Genomic DNA, 16,987 nt, shown 5'->3' with positions numbered 1-16,987 from the left:
GAATAGTCTGAATGTGTATAAAATGTCGTGCTTCATGTCCAAGCCCATTGATACATGAGCTGATAGAACGGTTAGAAAGACTGCTCAGACCAGCTTCTGTGTGGCTAATTGTTGGTATCAGATGATAGGCAAGAATTTGACGGTGGATTAGTTGGATCATTGGTAATATCTTAATGCTTAAGTGTTCAGAGGCAGGATTGTGATTGTAATTATTTTGCATTTTGAACAGTACGGTATAGCAGTTTTACCCCTTCAGATATTGAAAATACCCTGGGTGTCACCTGGCTCAAGCAGTATTCAAGCTTGTCCAGCCACCTGAAAATGCTCTGAAGCTTCATCAGTGTTCAGACCAGCCTTAGGAACAGACTTAAATAGGACTTCAGGCAGTGTTTCTTCACTGCACCCCCACTCAATAGCCATTCTAAGACGGCTTCAGTTAATGCTGTGGGTTTGCTCCTGGTTTTGGTTTGACTGGGAGGTGTGCTTGTGTGTCTTGCTTTGTCAGAGGCACTGATGGGAAATAGAGCTTTTTGTTGTTTTTATGAATGTGCTTCTACTTTTGTCAGTGAAAAAGGAAAAGCTCATGAGTTTGCTAGCTCTTTTTATATCCAGCATCAAATTTTTAGCACAGTATTACAGCCAAATGGAGTATGTTAATTACTCTAAATAGCTGTTTGATTTCAGTTCATGCCATGTTAGGTAAACATGGCAAGTAGTTTGGGTCGTTCTAGAAGAATAAGTTCTGATTCAGGGTTTCCTTCCTGGATGACAAATAGAGTCTGAACAAATCAGCCTAGGTTTACAAGATGGGGGCAAAGAGGGCATACGATGTTTTTTTCAGTTCTTGATAACAAGTCAAAATGTACACATTGATTGAGTTGCGTTTGGGGCATAAAAAATCCCCTTAGCTATTCAGTATTTGGGTCAAGCAGGAGACATTTCATTTAGCCTTTTCTGAAGAGGGGAAAGCACGTAAGGGCTGTATTTCTGCTTAAACTGAGATTTATTGTATTTGTGAATACTTTGTCTTAAAAGAGCCTTAAACAAAAAGGCATCTTTGGTGATTTTTGTGAAGAAGTTGTTCCTTCTGGGTAATGATGGATAAACGAGAGCGAGTTTATGCCTCTCTGCAGCATTTCTGGCAAAAGAGGCATTTAACACCGTCTGGTTTTGTTTCTAAGGTTGTTTGTGTTTAAAGAGGGAGAGTAAAGATGGTCATTGCCTCATTGCTTAATCTATTTCTCTTAATGGATTTTCAGTTGATGACTGTAATCCCTATGAGAATTACGGAGCTGTTCCATTGAATAATGTTTTAGTTCAGCTTAGCCTGATAAATATCCCTTGCTAGGGATATGGAAGATGAGCGCCTGACCTCATTCACATGCACGTTTGGATGCAGCTGCCAGTCTCCTTCCATTTTCAAACATGTAAATGAGCCTGGATCAGTGACTAGGGTCAGCGCAGGTGAAATACAGACCCCATGCAGTGGGAACTAATACCTTGCTAATCAGGACAGGGAGGAGATGAGAGGACTGAAGTGATACAAGAAGGATGTGGAGCTGTTGGAACAAGTCCAGAGGAGGCCACCAAGATGTTCCAAGCACTGGAGCAGCTCTGCTATGGAGACAGGCTGAGAGAGCTGGGCTTGTTCAGCCTGGAGAAGGGAAGGCTCCAGGGAGGCCTTAAGGAGCAGCTTCCAGGGCCTAAAGGGGTCAGTAAGAAAGCTGGAGAGGGGCTTTTGACAAGGGCAGGTAGGGACAGGACAAGGGGGAATGGCTTTAAACTGAGAGAGGGGAGATTGAGATGGGATCTGAGGCAGAAGTTCTTCCCTGTGAGGGTGGTGAGGCCCTGGCACAGGTTGCCCAGAGAAGCTGTGGCTGCCCCATCCCTGGCAGTGTTTAAGGCCAGGCTGGACACAGGGGCTTGGAGCAACCTGGTCTAGTGGAAGGTGCCCCTGCCCGTGGCAGGGGGGTGGAACTGAGTGAGCTTTAAGGTCCCTTCTAACCCAGACCATTCTATGATACATGAGTCTATGATACAGTCTCAGTACCCAGTGAAATATTCATTTAGCTAGTCAATAAAGGGGAGAAAGGAAAACAAGATGTAACATTATTAAAACACTTCCTGATGTGCAGTATGTAGTTACTGCTGTCCTTTATCTTCACTTTAGCTTTCACTTACTACCGCACCAGAAAACAGAGATACTTGTATGCTTTTGGCCTTTTGAGATGAGCCTAAGATATGTTATTGTGGGGTCTTCACCTGCTCCTTTTGACATGAAGAATGAATTTTTTTAAATGCTTATTCTTGCATATGGTACTGGATGATATTTGAGAAGCACATGTACATAAGCTTTTATTCTGTGTTCCCTGATTTATAAAACAACACAATAATGTGATTTAAGTTTAAAAAGGTGCTCACAGGTATGTTTCTGTAAGTGCTTTTTCCTAATTTTACTACTTCAGGGAAGGAATGGCGAACAGTAAAGCTTTTCAGATTTAGTGCCTGTTTTTTCACACACAGTAACAGCTTTCATGAGAGCTGTTCCAGCAAAACGAATAGCAAAGGCATCTGAAAGACTGAAGGTCTGTGTTTGCTCTCTTCTCGGGTTCCAGCTCAGCGACACCTCACACGAGCTGTAACCCTGATGGGTTTGTTTCTCTCTTTTTGGATGAGGAGCAATAATGCCATTGTTGCAAGGATGTTATAGGATGCGAATGTCATAAGGATGCTTTTGTGTGGCTTTACTTCAGCAAATGGAATTCTTGGAGTTCAGAAAGGGAGAACAAACTAGGAAAAAATATATCCATTTATAAATCCATGATGCACATGTCTTCTTAATACAGTGGGTAAATCTGCATGTTGTCCTCTGCCTCAAAAAGGTTGTAATTGAATTAAAAGTATGATAAATAAAGGCATCATATGAGAGAAGTTAATCTGGGAAATGGCCAAATGAACCAAGACTCTTTAGCTTTGAAGAGAGAGGACTTGGAGTTGGTTGTGATTACTGTCTGTAAAGTTGTCAATGACATTAAAGTTGTGCGAGAGAATACTATTCGGTTTTTCCAGTATTGGAATATGGGTCATCAAACAAAAATAGCAGCAGCAGATGAAAGCAAACGATGCTGGGTGACCTGTGAGCAATTTACAGTGAAGCTGTAAAACATGTTGTGCCAGGAATTTGTGAATTGTGATTCCTCCTCCATCCCTTCCTCCTCCCCTCCTCAGGAGACTAATCAAATATTGTAGGAGAAGCCCCAGTATATGGAATTTTCATCCTTGGAGATACTCAGAATACGGTTGAAAACCCCCCAAACAATCTGATATAATTAAAGTTGGGGATTGGGTTAAATGACCTCCAGACAGCCCTTCAACCTACATTGTTCTGCTGTTCTAATGTTAAGTGATTACATGGGCTAAAAAGCTGTCAGACAAATGAGCAGGTGGTCCCTAGGCTGCAAGTCACAAGATGGTGAGAGAATGGTTTTGAGAGGAGAGTGGGGTGGGTTTTTCTCTCCTTATGGTTAGGAAAACTATATGTAGTTATTCGTAATCAGGACTTGGCTTCAAGAAGCCATATGATTAATGGTGTACAATGTGGGCATCCTCCACTGTGTAGCTGTAATACAGTCACACAGACTGGAGCAGAGCTCTGGAGGGCTCTGGTTTAACCCCCAATTCAAAACCATGTGTAAGTGAATCAGGTTGCTCTTGGGCCATGTGTGTGCCTTCCAGGTCTGAATGTCTCCGTGGATGGAGATCCCTCAGTCTCTCTGGGACTCTTCCCATGTTTAACCTCTCTCACGCTGAGGAAGGTTTTCCTAACATTTGGAAATTACGCTGGCCATGGCTTTAGGCAGCCTGATCTGCTGGGACGTGCTTTGAGTGGCAGGTCGGGTTGGTGACCTCCAAGGTCCCCTCGAGCCCTTCATTGCTCTGTGATCCCATGTCACTTGACCACTTTGGTATATCCATGCAGACAGGTTGCTGAATTCTCACAATAACCCTGCACAATAGGTATAATTGCATTTTGAGTAATGTGTCCACTGGTAAAAGCATTAAACATTGTCTTAGTTTTCAATATTTACAGGGTTTGCTGTCTTCTTTTTTATGTTAGTTAGAGGTGGTTCAGCCTTTGGAGTGTTTTCATAGCCTCTTCTGAACTTGCTCCAACAGCTCCATGTCCTTCTTACGTTGAGGGGCCCCAGAGCTCGATGCAGGACTACAGGAGAGCCTCACCAGAGCTTTTGTTGTTTCCTGTTGCCCAGCTGTTCAGTTTTCAGACTTCAGCAGCTTTTTCTCCACTTTCGAGGAAGAGCCCCACTTAGCATCAGCAAAACTCCATCAAAACACTTGAGTTTTGTTCTCATTCCTTGGTCTTTTTCAAAAGACATCTGCAGTTTTCAGACAGCAGAGCTTAAAATCAACAAAACTCTCTGTCCTCATTTTTATTCATTTGGAAGGAGATTCAGGACATCCTTGCGATATGAAAAGGAAATGCTCCCTTACTCGCCTTCTAATGAACAAAAGTCTCCCTAGAGGAAGGATGACCAGAGGAAAAGCTTTGACATCAAAGCTTTTGGTTTAGTGGATGAAAGGTTTCTGTGGATGTGATGGAATGGGTTGGGTCTGAAGGAGTTAGTTGTAAGTTGGGCTTGAAGGTTCCTTATAAAGTTGTTCTTTTGAGCTGTGTTGGTGCTACATGGGAAGCTTTGGAGAGAGACTCACTCTTCAAATACGGAAGCGGAGGGTTTTTTGGTTTTTTTAAGAAATAATAGTCATTTAAACATTAATTTTGATCTTTTATATGGTTGATAAGGTAGTTATTCTACAGTCTGTTCCTTTGAGGCAAGAGGTATTCTTAAAACCATTGCATCATTTGCTATGGTTGCTTTCTATCACATCATTATGTTTCTTTTAATGGTAACTCGCCTGCTGCTAGTAACCACTGAAAGAGTGGCAGCATGTATAGAAGTAAGAGGTTAAGGTTAAAATATGTTAAGAGCCTCCTCAGACACCAGGGTTCTTGTGTAAATAACTTGTTATGAGTGGCTGCTAATACCTACAAATCAGGATGAATTGCCTTTCAGGAGAGCATGCCTACTCCATGGCTGCGGGAATGGCCCCACATGCTTTATTTGCATCACGGTGTTTAAACTTGGCTGTTGGGGGCAGAATTATAAATTTTCTCATTAATGTTCTTCTTTTTTGTCTCACTCTGCTTGTGCAAGGCAAATGTAAGAGTTACATTTTCCATAACTTTTAAGATGTATAGGAAGAATGTAATTCCTTTTATCACAAGAAGCTGAAGCTTATTTTTTTGAGTGTCAACTTTGTCACAGATAATCTCATTTTTGCTATTCATCTTGAAAAATCACCACTGCTTATTTGTTAGGACTCTTGTTCCTTTGGACATCAGTTTTATCTGAGCACCATGTGGACTTGTCTGTTAGGTCCTTCCTCCAGCAATGGTAAATACCTAGTTTCTGCTGACAAATTTACTTTAAAAACATGCTTTTTGACTTGTTGGCTCTTGTGTGCCTTTACCAAATGTAGTTTCAGTGCTGTGGCTTCTGCGAGTGATCTTGGCTGTGTGTTACTACAACTTGACAACTGCCATTGAGGAGGGCTTGGTTGGCTGACCTAGCACCACAGTGGTGAGTGCTCGGGCACAGCTGTGTGGAGTCAGAAGAGGACCAAGCAACTAAATGTTAAGTAACAAAGGCTGGTTTCCGCCACCTACAACTTGTGTAGGTCTTGGTTTGTTCAGCTCCACCCGCGCAGGAACCTGGAGGAGGTGGCTTGAAGCCAGCTGATGCTGGGGATGGTATTGATGCAGCCTGGGCAGTACTGGGAGATGGCCACTGAGCGTGGGCAGGGTGGGGAGTCACCTCAGGCTTCAGCCAGCAAGAGGGCTTATGCTGTGGAGTGGGGTTTTTCAGTGAATTTCACTGAACTGGAGCATATCTTTATATGAGAAGGCGCTTGTCTGACAGCAAGCCTGCACCCAGCAGTGTCAGACTCCTCTGACAGATGAGAACTTGGTCAAGGAAAACACTGCCATTATCTTTGATATACAGGGTAGTTGCCATTAGTGTTTTTCTCAGAACTAGCCTGTTTTGTCTAAAATCATCTAGAGGCAGATAGGTTTTATAAATGTGGAGTAACGGAAGCTCACTGTCCATGTGAGAAGTGCTGGGCTGCCTAAGGGAGTCCTTCCTCCTCACAGCACATCCGGAATCCTGAACATCATTTGCTGGCTGGAGTGGGTCTGAAAGACGCTTGGTATTGCTGTTAAAGGAGACATAATCACTACCTATCACGTTTCTCTTTCACAAATGATGTCTGTAAAACCTCAGACAAAATTCTGGAGTTTGTGGTTTGTGGATTTAGTATTGTTGGGGAGTCATTTGTTTGGTGTGCTTAAGATATGAGTAATTTCTTCCAGTCCTCTTCGAAGTCATGAAGCAGTAATGCCTCACAACATTGTGAGCTGACACGTACAAAAAAAGTTTGATTTCCACTATTAAGAACATACTTGATGGGTAATGAATGGTAAGCTGCGGATGAGGATGGGTGTACCAGGCAACACAGTGCAGCAGGGAGAAAGAACCTGATCACAGGTCTTTGAGTTTATCTATGGAAAATGCCAGATTGGAATGTCCTTCCTCTCTCCTTCAAGCCCCTTTCCCCTGGGAGTCATTCAATTCCAAGTGCTGACTCAGCTGAGCTGAATTTTCTCCATCAGCGAACACCATGAGGAGCAGGAGCAGGGCAGCTGGAGGAGGAGCCCTGTTCCAGGCAGAGCAGCAAGCCCTGCTAGAGCTCCCAACAAAACATCTTTGAAATCTCTTTCATAGGTTTGTCAGCATGCTTGGAGAAACAAGCAAACTGGAAAGTCTCTTAAATAATTCTTGCAGACTAATGAACAAATTTGATGAAGATTTGGCGGCTGTTCCTAATATTCCCTGTAACTCGGAAATCTTCCCAGGCAGGTCTCTGCTCTGTATGGGAGACAGTGCCCTCATAATTAAACGATGAATGAAAGCACATGTACTGATGAGCACATTGGGTTGTTATTCACATTGCGGCGGCACAAAACGAAATTATTCTTCTGCAATCCCTTTGGGTTGTGCTCAAGGTTGTGTACCCTGGGTGTATCAGAGGCCATGAGAGGTGGAACCTGAATTACGGTCCTGTGGCCCCTGGAGTAGGAAAGTTCCCACCCAGCTCCCTTGGGTTGATCATTATTATTATTTACAGATACAGATTGCTTAACCTGTATGTGTGCTCTCCTGCAGCGTAGCTCCATCAGCTTGCTCATTCTACATTTCTGGTTTACATTTAAAAAAACCTAAAATCGTTTTGTAGAACCTTTATATACTCAGATAATTTTGGGTGTTGAAGTTACTCACTTCAAATTCTTCTATAGTAGCCAGTGTTTAAGTAAGTAACATGAATCATAGAGCTCTGGAATGGTTTGGGTTGGAAGAGATCTTAAAGCTCATCCAGCACCAACCCCCTGCCACGGGCAGGGACACCTTCCACTAGACCAGGTTGCTCCAAGCCCCTGTGTCCAACCTGGCCTTGAACACTGCCAGGGATGGGGCAGCCACAGCTTCTCTGGGCACCCTGTGCCAGGGCCTCACCACCCTCACAGGGAAGAACTTTGTCCTCAGATCCCATCTCAATCTCCCCTCTCTCAGTTTAAAGCCATTCCCCCTTGTCCTGTCCCTACCTGCCCTTGTCCAAAGCCCCTCTCCAGCTTTCTTGTTGGCCCCTTTAGGCACTGGAAGCTGCTCTAAGGTGTCCCCAGAGCCTTCTCTTCTCCAGGCTGAACAAGCCCAGCTCTCTCTGCCTGCCTCCATAGCAGTGGGAGTACTCTGACCCAGATGCAGGATCTTGCACGTGGCCTTGTTGAACTTCATGAGGTTCGCACTGTCCCACCTCTCCAGCCTGTCCAGGTCCCTCTGGATGGCATTCCTTCCCTCCAGCATGTCAGCCACACCACACAGCTTGGTGGTGAAATGACATTAAATTCTTGTTGTCATTAGTTCATAAGCATGGAAGCTGCTGGAGTTTAAATCCTGAAATTTTGGAAGCGGAGTTCTTTCGGGGGGGGCCACCTCAGGCTTCCTGAGCAGACAAATTTACATTGCTGCATGGATGCTGTGTGATACCGGCATCAAGCGAAAGGTTTAATGTTGCTGCTGAATTAGCTGAAAAAACAACAGGCAGGACAGGAAGGGTAGCTTCCAATGAATGGAAAGTCACCTTGATGTCTGAGAGATTTCAGCCTGCTTGGATTCAAAATAAAGCCAGTCCCAGGAGCAGAGAACAGTGAATGAACAGACGGTTCTTCAGAAACAGGAACCATCAGCAGCAATTGCTCTTTCTGGTATTGCTGTAGATAAATTGAGCAAGTTAAATGAGGGAGAATATAAAGGTTTGTTGAAATGCAGTGGAGAAAACTGGTACAGGGGACCAAATATAGATTAGCTGCAGAAAAATGGGCTTTCTAGGTGAATATGACTGATTCTTCAGAATTTTGCACTAAAACCAGTGTCTGGACAGTCTTTTTTTTGTATGCACAGGTTATTAAACCCTATGTTGCCAAACACTTAATGTGACTTGGAAGCTAAATCGTTAGGAAGAGGTTATTGCAATGGGAAAAAAGGATTCTAAACTTGTCCTGGAGTCAGAAAAAGAAATAACAAGAAGAAAACCATCCTGCTGTTGATCATTGCTGGGACAGGCAGAGGGCATGATTTTATTTTATTCTGCTTGTTTCAATTGGGCATTTGTACCAGAATTGAACTGCCCTCCGAGATGCTCCCTTCAAGGCTGACAAGCAAGAAAATGTGGAATATAAATAGTAATTTTCAAAAGACGTGGAGAACAACCTTTTTACTGTTGGAATTGTTACACTATTGTCTCATGGGCCCTTACTGTGCACCGCGGCATTATAATCTGTTGTGTTGTTATAAAAAGAAACAACCGACACAGATAACGCTTTATTTTAATCCCAAGATGACAAGGGATAGATTTGTGATGGATTATTTGCGCCATATCCATCATAAAATTCAGATGCCACTGGAATTGCTGCAGGAGGCAACTCGTAGCAGTGCAGCTGTGTACAGCAACACCGCTGAGAATTAGTGTTTTAAAAGCTGTTTATAGGGAAATTGTCTCTTGCCCATCATGGCACAAAGCAGTGTGGCAGTTCTACTGCAGGGTTTATAAGACTTAAGGAGAAAACTTGGAGAAGCTGCTACTGAATTAATGTTTTGTTGTATGATTGCTTTGGAAGGCAGTAGTTATCCTTCTGCTTGTGGCTGGACAATGTTTTTATAAAAGGAGCTGAGGAAGCCTTTGTGGCTACTCTGCTACTGTTAGGAGAATCACATCTTGATGGCCTCCTCTGGCCTCGTTCCAACAGCTCCATGTACTTATGTTGGGGTTGCAGGGGCGGTTTCATAAGAGCAGAGTAGAAAGGGAGAATGCCCTCCCTCAACCTGCTGGTCATGCCACTGGTGGTGCAGCCCAGGACATGGTTGGTTTCTGGGCTGCAAGCGCACACTGCTGGGTTATGGGGAGCTTCTTCTGGACCAGCACCCCCAAGTCCTTCTCCTCAGGGCTGCTCCCAATCCAGTGTGTATGTTCCCTGTCCCCATTCAGCATGACAACCTCTGGTGGCAGTGACAAAAACGAGCAATCACTGTGAAAACCTGACAAACCTTGTGCCTGAATCTCAGCTTTGCTCTCTGAAACACCGCATACAGCAGCATAACACAATGGTTTCCACACTAACAAGGGTCAGTATGATCCACACTTGTGGTCCTTTCCTGTGTGACCTTTCCTGTTAGCAGTCAGACTCCCTCTGGCTGCTGGGTAATTCCCTCTGCTCATGGAGAGCTGCAACACAGGGACAGAAGAAAGGACAAGAAGAAAAGGTCGTAACAGTAGGGAGAGCTTGAAAACAGTGCCCTACATCAGAATAAGACATAGTGTAAAACCTGGAGGAGTTCAGAACTTCACCATTAATTTTCCAACAATTTATTTTAATAACTTGAAAGCTGGGAAAATTTGCTATTTTAATGAATCCAGAGTTTTGCTTCATCTGCTGTCTTTTCTCACTGGAATATGAGAAATTGGATGCTAATGGTATGTGGATGAACCTAACCTGTTATAGGGAAAATCTTTCTTCCTGTAGGTATTCTGGTTTGGGGAAAATTTTCCAGAAACAGCCAACGTGTGCCTGTCTCAGGTCTGTCTCCTCCTGCTACTGTCTTGAATAACAGTAAACTAAAAAAAAAAAAACCAACACATGGTAAAAAAAAGAAAAAGGCTCAAACTTACAAAGTCTCCCTTCCTTTGCTTTTCCCCATCCCCAGCAAAACTAGAAGAGAGCAAACCAGTTGAAGCTGTGACAGGGAACGACATCACAGCACCTCCCAACAAAGAGCTTCCTCCCAGCCCTGAGAAGAAGACAAAGGTAGGTGTTGTTTCACATTCAACATCTTTGTTTCCATGGCTTTTATTTTTGCTGGCTTTTCTGCTTCTTAAACTCTGGCAACACGAGTTCTGTTTTCTGAGCTGCCATTTGCGAACTGTTTTCCTGGAACAAAGACATCCAGTTACGAAGTTGCAAACAACTCAGCCTGTAGTAAATGTGACTGAGAGGGGATTTAGTAAATGTGTGGTAAGATTTGTTTAAATTAATGCTTTGGTTGGTATCGGCGGTGTAGAAGTAGTGAACACGTATGGCAACACTTCTGCTACACTGGTACTCTCCTAGTTGTTTACAACACGTTTATTTGCATTACAATTAGCATGCAGAGATGCTGCTCAGGATCTGATGTTCTCTTATTTTAGGGCTGTTTACGAAACATGAGTAACACTTGCTTGCAGCATTCAGCAAAATCTAATTCCAAATTCTTAGAGGGCTGGTAGGGGGAAAGGGTTCTGGGTCCCCTCAAAGGCAACGGATGTTTGACCACTAGAGTTGATCAGATGAGGATTTAGAGCTTGCAATCCCTGTGTGCATGTAATTGGAAAGCAGTGTCCTGTGTATTGCACGTAGGACTAGATGCCAGAACAACCGATTACTAATCCCAGCTTTACCAGTGATTCCTTCTGTTGCTTTAGATGTTGCTGAAATAAATCCTGTTCGCTTTGAATTGAATGGCAAAGCGTCCCCGGTCCCTGAAGGCAGCCTCTTCTGCTGCTTCATTTGGTCTTTGTTACGCTCAGAAAACAGAAAGCTAAACTTTTTGTTGTTGTTGTTTCATTTAAAATTTCTTTTTTATGTTCTTGCAGCTCAGTGTTTTGGTTTACAATGCGCTATTTTTTTGTTGTATTTTTTGTTTGTCTTTATACTGGATTTTGCTTTTTTGATAAAACATAAAGCCTGCCATATCCACGTCATCTACAAAGCCTGCAGCAACGAAAGCCAGGCCCCTGTCTGCTACCAGCCCCAAGCGGCCACCCTCTGCCGCGCCTGGCCTAAACAAAAAACCCACGAGCCCTACTGCAGGTCCTACTTCAGCCACTACTACTAAACGCCCAGCCACCAGCACTACACGTCCCTCCACCCTAGCTCCAAAAGAGACTAAACCAAAGGTAAGAAACTACTTGCTTTTGTGTGGGAGCTCCGAGAACTTATTTACATGTTAAATTACCAGCTATCTTACCAAAGAGTCAAAACATAATTGGAGGATAAGATCAGGAATGTGATTCATGGTGTTATGAAAGCCTCACTGTTACTAGTATCAGCTTCCATTAACTCACTTATGGCATAGGGTCCCAAGCATTTAATTGAGCTTTAAGATCCCTTCCAACCCAATCTACTCTGATTTTGTGATTTCTACCCGTTACTAAAGGAGGAGGGTTTTTTAAATACAGATGCACTACAAAGATAGGATAACTCTTAAATCCAGACGAGAGCATGGGAAAACTGAATGGAGAGCTTCGGTATTATTATTGAAGGGAAAAAAAATCAGTTTGAGCATTTCAGTATTTCCCACTTACTGTCTCTTTATGATGTCTGGTCATTATAAAAACTGTACAAAGATAACTGATAATACACTTACGTGCTTAGGAAATATAGGAGATTTGTAATTCTCCAATAAGAGCGGATTTGTGGACAGTTCTTAGTGTTGCATCTTAAAGCTAATGAAGCTTACTCTTTAACATGTAATGTTCAGAGCAGGAAATGTCCCTTGAATATTCCCCACATTAATGCGTGATATTGTAAAGAAAAAGAATTCCATTTGAAAGGGAATGTTAAAATGTTTCAGAAGTTTTCAGTTGATGTTTACATGCTCTAGCATTTCTGCTAGACATTGAAGCTTAAATAACTGCGTTTGAGTGTCTTTTAAAACTAAATAGGTGAAAATAACAAAAAGAGTATGAAAGCACAGGCATAAATAGGCACTTTTTCTGTGAATCAGTGTCTTTAATTTTGTTTAAGTTTTTGCAGGATTTTGAATCCCTTTTTGATGAAGTCAAAATCTCATCTCATTTGGTTTTGTACATTAACTCAGTATTTTATTAAAGATCAGTCAGTTTACAAACAGGTGACTTTCCAGGGACAGACATGAAAGAGTTTTCCAACTGAGGAATGAACCACAGACACTTAATTTGTACATTCACAGTGTTTTAGTGAATGCCTCCTTCGCTTAGGAAGCATTTCTACTCACGAAAGAAAGAAATCTCTCTCAAAAGTATCGCTAGTGGACTGATCTTTTCCATTTTGTTCAGAAAACAGAACCTTGCTCACATCTGTAAATGGCCTCCAGACATTAATTCTGAAATTATGGGAATACTGACACTCAGCAGGGTTTGTGCTCTGTGACCTGCACTGAGTATAGTCACTTCTGCATGCCTGAATTATATTTTTTAATCTGCATTTTACTGTTCCAGTGGCGTCTAGCTTATGCATTGAAGAATTTAAACAATTTCAATTTATTTCAGGCTTTTTGTTAGCAAACACTTTGAAGAGACTGTCAGTGAAATACTGCCTTTAATGTAGCCTGTTTGTTTTCAGGTTGCAGATGCGAAGACCACAGATAAGCGGACCTCACTTTCAAAGCCTTCGACAACTGCCACTTCGAAAACTACTGTTAGGAGCAGCCCTGTTGCTCCTAAGACAACGGCAGCATCACCAGTTGCTGCAACTGCTGCTGTGAAAAATAATGCTACTTCTCCACCGAAGAGGCCAACATGTAAGTATGGTCTTGGTTTTTCTTCAAGGGATCTTTCTTTCTAACCAGCTGCAGTTTTCTGTTTGAGTAGCACTGTTAGTTCCCTCTATGATGTCTTTCTCGCGTATTCCAGGGTGATGACTGCTTTTTCCTGTTAGGCCATTCCATGGCCTCATCAGTTTATTAAAATTAGTCCTCTAGTAAATAAGCTTGTGATCTTCAGGTTCAAAAGGAGGAAAAAGGAAAAAAACCCAACCTTGACATGTAGCTATTTATCAGAAGCCATAGCTTCTGTTAACCGGTGCTTCTGAGGTGTGTAGCCTGGCCTACCTGTCGGTCAGGAGTTGACCTGAAACTCAGTGATAGCTGAAACATCAATCCTTTTAATACAACACAAAACAAGATCCTGTGCCAAGGCACAGAGACCATAGGTCAGATATTTTTTTCCTCTTCATGGCCTCCTCCAAAAACAAATCTGAATGACCTTCAAGGACAACTTGGACCAGCTCTGTGTGATTCAGGGTTAATACAATTACTGAATGGGATTGATTAAAGAAAAAGGATGCTATTACCTCTAAATTTTGTTATAGTAACAGTTAGAATAAGCACTAAAACCAATTTAAAACGGGGAAAGCAAATCTCCAGAAGAGAACTTGAAGTGCTCAAGCTAGTGCATCTGAAGAACAAATAAGGTTAAACAGAAGTGGAGGTTTTTTACTAGTACACAAAGAATTTGGGGCTGAAATCGCAATCAGCTTTATCAGAAAACTGTATCCCACCCCAAAAGAGGGAACTTCCCATGAGTTTAATACAGTCAATGTGAAACATCAGCAGCATATAAGCATTTTGAAAATGTAGTTTTCACTGAAGCTTGACAGATTTAATGTCAGATTAAAATATAGTAAATCGTCTCAAATCTTTTCTAATGACTAGACCTCATTGGCAAAATCTGCTAATAAACATGTAAAACTAGTAATATGTATTGCTGTTTTGTTCTATGAGTCCCAAAGCATGAATTCATAATCCATCTTTCCCAAAAGAATAGTAATGTTTTAACTATGTTGGAATATATCAGGCTAGATGTACATTCCATACATTGTGCTCTAAGGGAAGATATAATTAATCAAGTGTAGAGGAAGTGTGGTACCTTCCAAAAGCCATGGATCTTCACTGATCCTGTGGACATCCTTGTAAAATACATTGTGTGGTCTTTTAGGCAAACTGTAGCCCAGAATGCTTAATATGTTTTAATGAGTTTGGTTAATTTTCCTTCCAAAATTGAGGCGCAAACAAAGAAGCATTTTCTGATGACATTTGAAAAGAGATGGAGTCAATGATGCAGAGAGGCAGGAAGGGTGTTCCAAGTGGCAAGATGTACAGATGAAGAAGCTTCTGCACCAGCGAGGGTGGTGGGATGTTGCCAAAGTACAGTGAGAACTGGGTGGGCGAGGGAGAGATGAGGTCAGCTGGAGAAACTCTGTCAGGAGCTAAAGCTGCTTTGTCTGAATCTGGAAACACAGAGGAGTCATGAATGGTGAAAGAAGGGAGCCTTATTTTGGATGAGGAGAAAGCAGTGGTGTGACAGAGGGTGAACAGTGTTGGGGTGCCTAAAGGGGAATCGCAACACGGTTCAGTTTAGGTGGAGCATACACAGCTTCAGCTAGATGTGTAGATGGAAGTGATGGAGACCTGGATCTCTTCAGAGCACAGTTCAGTTTCTCATGACATTGCATTAAGCCAGATTTTATGTTTCTGGCTAAAGATGGGACCTCAGAAGGCCATCTGCTCTTGCTTTTCACGTGTCAAAAGATACTCGCTTTGTCATGGTGTGCTCAAATGTTTAGTCATTCGCACTATTTACAAATACATGTGTAGTGATTGTTTTGAAATAATATGGTTTCACTTTTTTAGGTATTAAATGTCAGTCACTCTCTAATGAATGAGTGTCGTGGACTATGTAAGGCTTGATTTTTTTTTTTTATTTATTATTGTTAAAGTAAAAATATTTATTTATTTTTAGTTTCCTCCTCTCCTTGTGAAAATTACTTTTATGTTTGTACAGGACCAACTCTCTGTCTTTCAGATCAGAAGATCAAAGTCTTTAACCATTTTCCCAGTAGCTTTATCATTCTCCAGGTTTTCAACCTCACATGCTAATAACACAGACAAAAATGTTCCAGTATTTGGCTCCCCACTGACACGAGTAGCAATGACATCTCTATATTAAAGTAATATACTTGTCCTCTTGCCTTTACATGAAACAAAGTCTGTTCCAGCCGTACAGTTTTCCCAATTAAAACTGCGGTCTCAAGGAATGAGATTAGGTTGGTTTGACAGGACCTTTTTTGAAGTGTTTGGTATTAATTATGTATCTATCCTCCAGGCCTTATTAAATTATCCAAATGTGTTTCATCTCATTAGCTAGTATCTTATCTGTGGTGTTTAATTGAATGCTTTTAGCAAAGTCAGAATGGAGTCATCCACACTAACTTGGCCTGTAGTTATCTGCCTCTTTTGCTTGCTCTATTCTATATTGGTATTCCGTAAAGTATCCTGACAGCTACTTGGATTTATCTAAAAATCTAAGACTGTTAATGAAAATTAAATATTAGAAGACAGAGGGTTTCATAATTTGTAACTCAGATTTTTCCATTTATCGTTTGCTTTTAACGTTGCGTTTCCTTGGCTATTGAAATGAAACAGATCTTAGCCAGAGTTGTTCATTACTAATAGTAAAAAGCTACAACTTAATTATCAAAGATCTCCTTAAAATAAGGTTCTAGTTATGTTTTTCAGTGTGCGTTTTTTGTCTTGATCAATTCTGTGTATAGTTTTCTTCTGCTCTGAGAAATACAGATGTGTTCCTGGTTTCCACTGTCCTCTACCTATGTGAAATGTAATCAGGTCATGATCACTGCAGTTTGCCCAAAGGCGTAGTTTAGTTTAGTGATTGATTTTTGGTCTTACACAATTATAATAGGGACCAAAATATGTGCAGTAACTTCTGTGCAAGAAAAATTGGCATGGGTTAGAACTGATCTAGCAATGAGACCAAGGTTATAGAAGGACAACTGGGGTTCTGCTTTTGCTTTTTGGTAAACAAAGGAGCTGTGTTTTGGGGGTTGGTTTCTTGTTTGGTTGGTTTTTTAAAGAAATGGAAGTGCAGTGAGATTAAAATAGTCTTACTGCTGTCTGCTTCAGCAAGTTATTCTAAAAAAATATTTTAAAAAAATTATTATTAGCAAAATCCCCTTTTATTGTTTGGCTGGGCAGGGTGTTGGGCCATCTAGTCTTGGGCCATGTTTTGCCAAGAAAGGTTGGACTAGATCATCCTTGAGGTCCCTTCCAACCTGGGATCCTAGGATTCTGTGAAGTGCAAGCCATACCCCAGGTGTGTGGCATCATTGAGTGATGATTCTTTAGATAAATAGATCTTTTTACTGGAAAGCGTGAGTGGGATTTGCTGTTAAAAGGAGGACCTCAGCCAGATGTTTGAAGAAAGCAGTTAATTCTTTCTTCCAAGCATTATGTTTGAAATGGGGCCTGTGAGTAGAGAGGACCATTGGTCTGTGAGGAGATGCAGAGAGACCCTAACCTCAGGGGAAGCTGTGTGACCCCAGGTGTCTCATCTGTGCAAAATGGCTTCCCCCCTGAAATACTGACGAGTGTGTTCTGTGTTGGGCAGCCATCAAGACTGATGCAAAGCCTGCAGATGCCAAGAAGACCACTGCAAAGTCGCCATCAGGTAACTATTCAGTTTCCATCTAAATCAAATCCTCCTG

The 16,987-nt window shown here is 41.9% G+C and overlaps 1 protein-coding gene across 6 annotated transcripts in view; it reads left to right on the top strand.

Annotated features, from left to right (window-relative positions):
• The window catches only part of MAP4 (microtubule associated protein 4), a 164,206-nt gene that overhangs the window by 130,807 nt on the left and 16,412 nt on the right, over positions 1–16,987 (top strand). For all 6 annotated transcript variants that reach the window (XM_065667017.1, XM_065667015.1, XM_065667016.1 and 3 more), the window contains 4 exons: positions 10,395–10,495; positions 11,410–11,622; positions 13,049–13,226; positions 16,891–16,950. In XM_065667017.1, coding sequence (XP_065523089.1) covers positions 10,395–10,495; positions 11,410–11,622; positions 13,049–13,226; positions 16,891–16,950 — 552 coding nt within the window. The remainder of the gene's footprint in view (positions 1–10,394; positions 10,496–11,409; positions 11,623–13,048; positions 13,227–16,890; positions 16,951–16,987) is intronic.

This window comes from Lathamus discolor, chromosome 2, assembly GCF_037157495.1.
Source record: "Lathamus discolor isolate bLatDis1 chromosome 2, bLatDis1.hap1, whole genome shotgun sequence".
In the NCBI taxonomy this organism is placed as follows: Eukaryota; Metazoa; Chordata; class Aves; order Psittaciformes; family Psittacidae; genus Lathamus; species Lathamus discolor.
The sequence above is the reverse complement of the archived record's forward strand: the minus strand, read 5'-3'. Positions and strand labels throughout refer to the sequence as shown.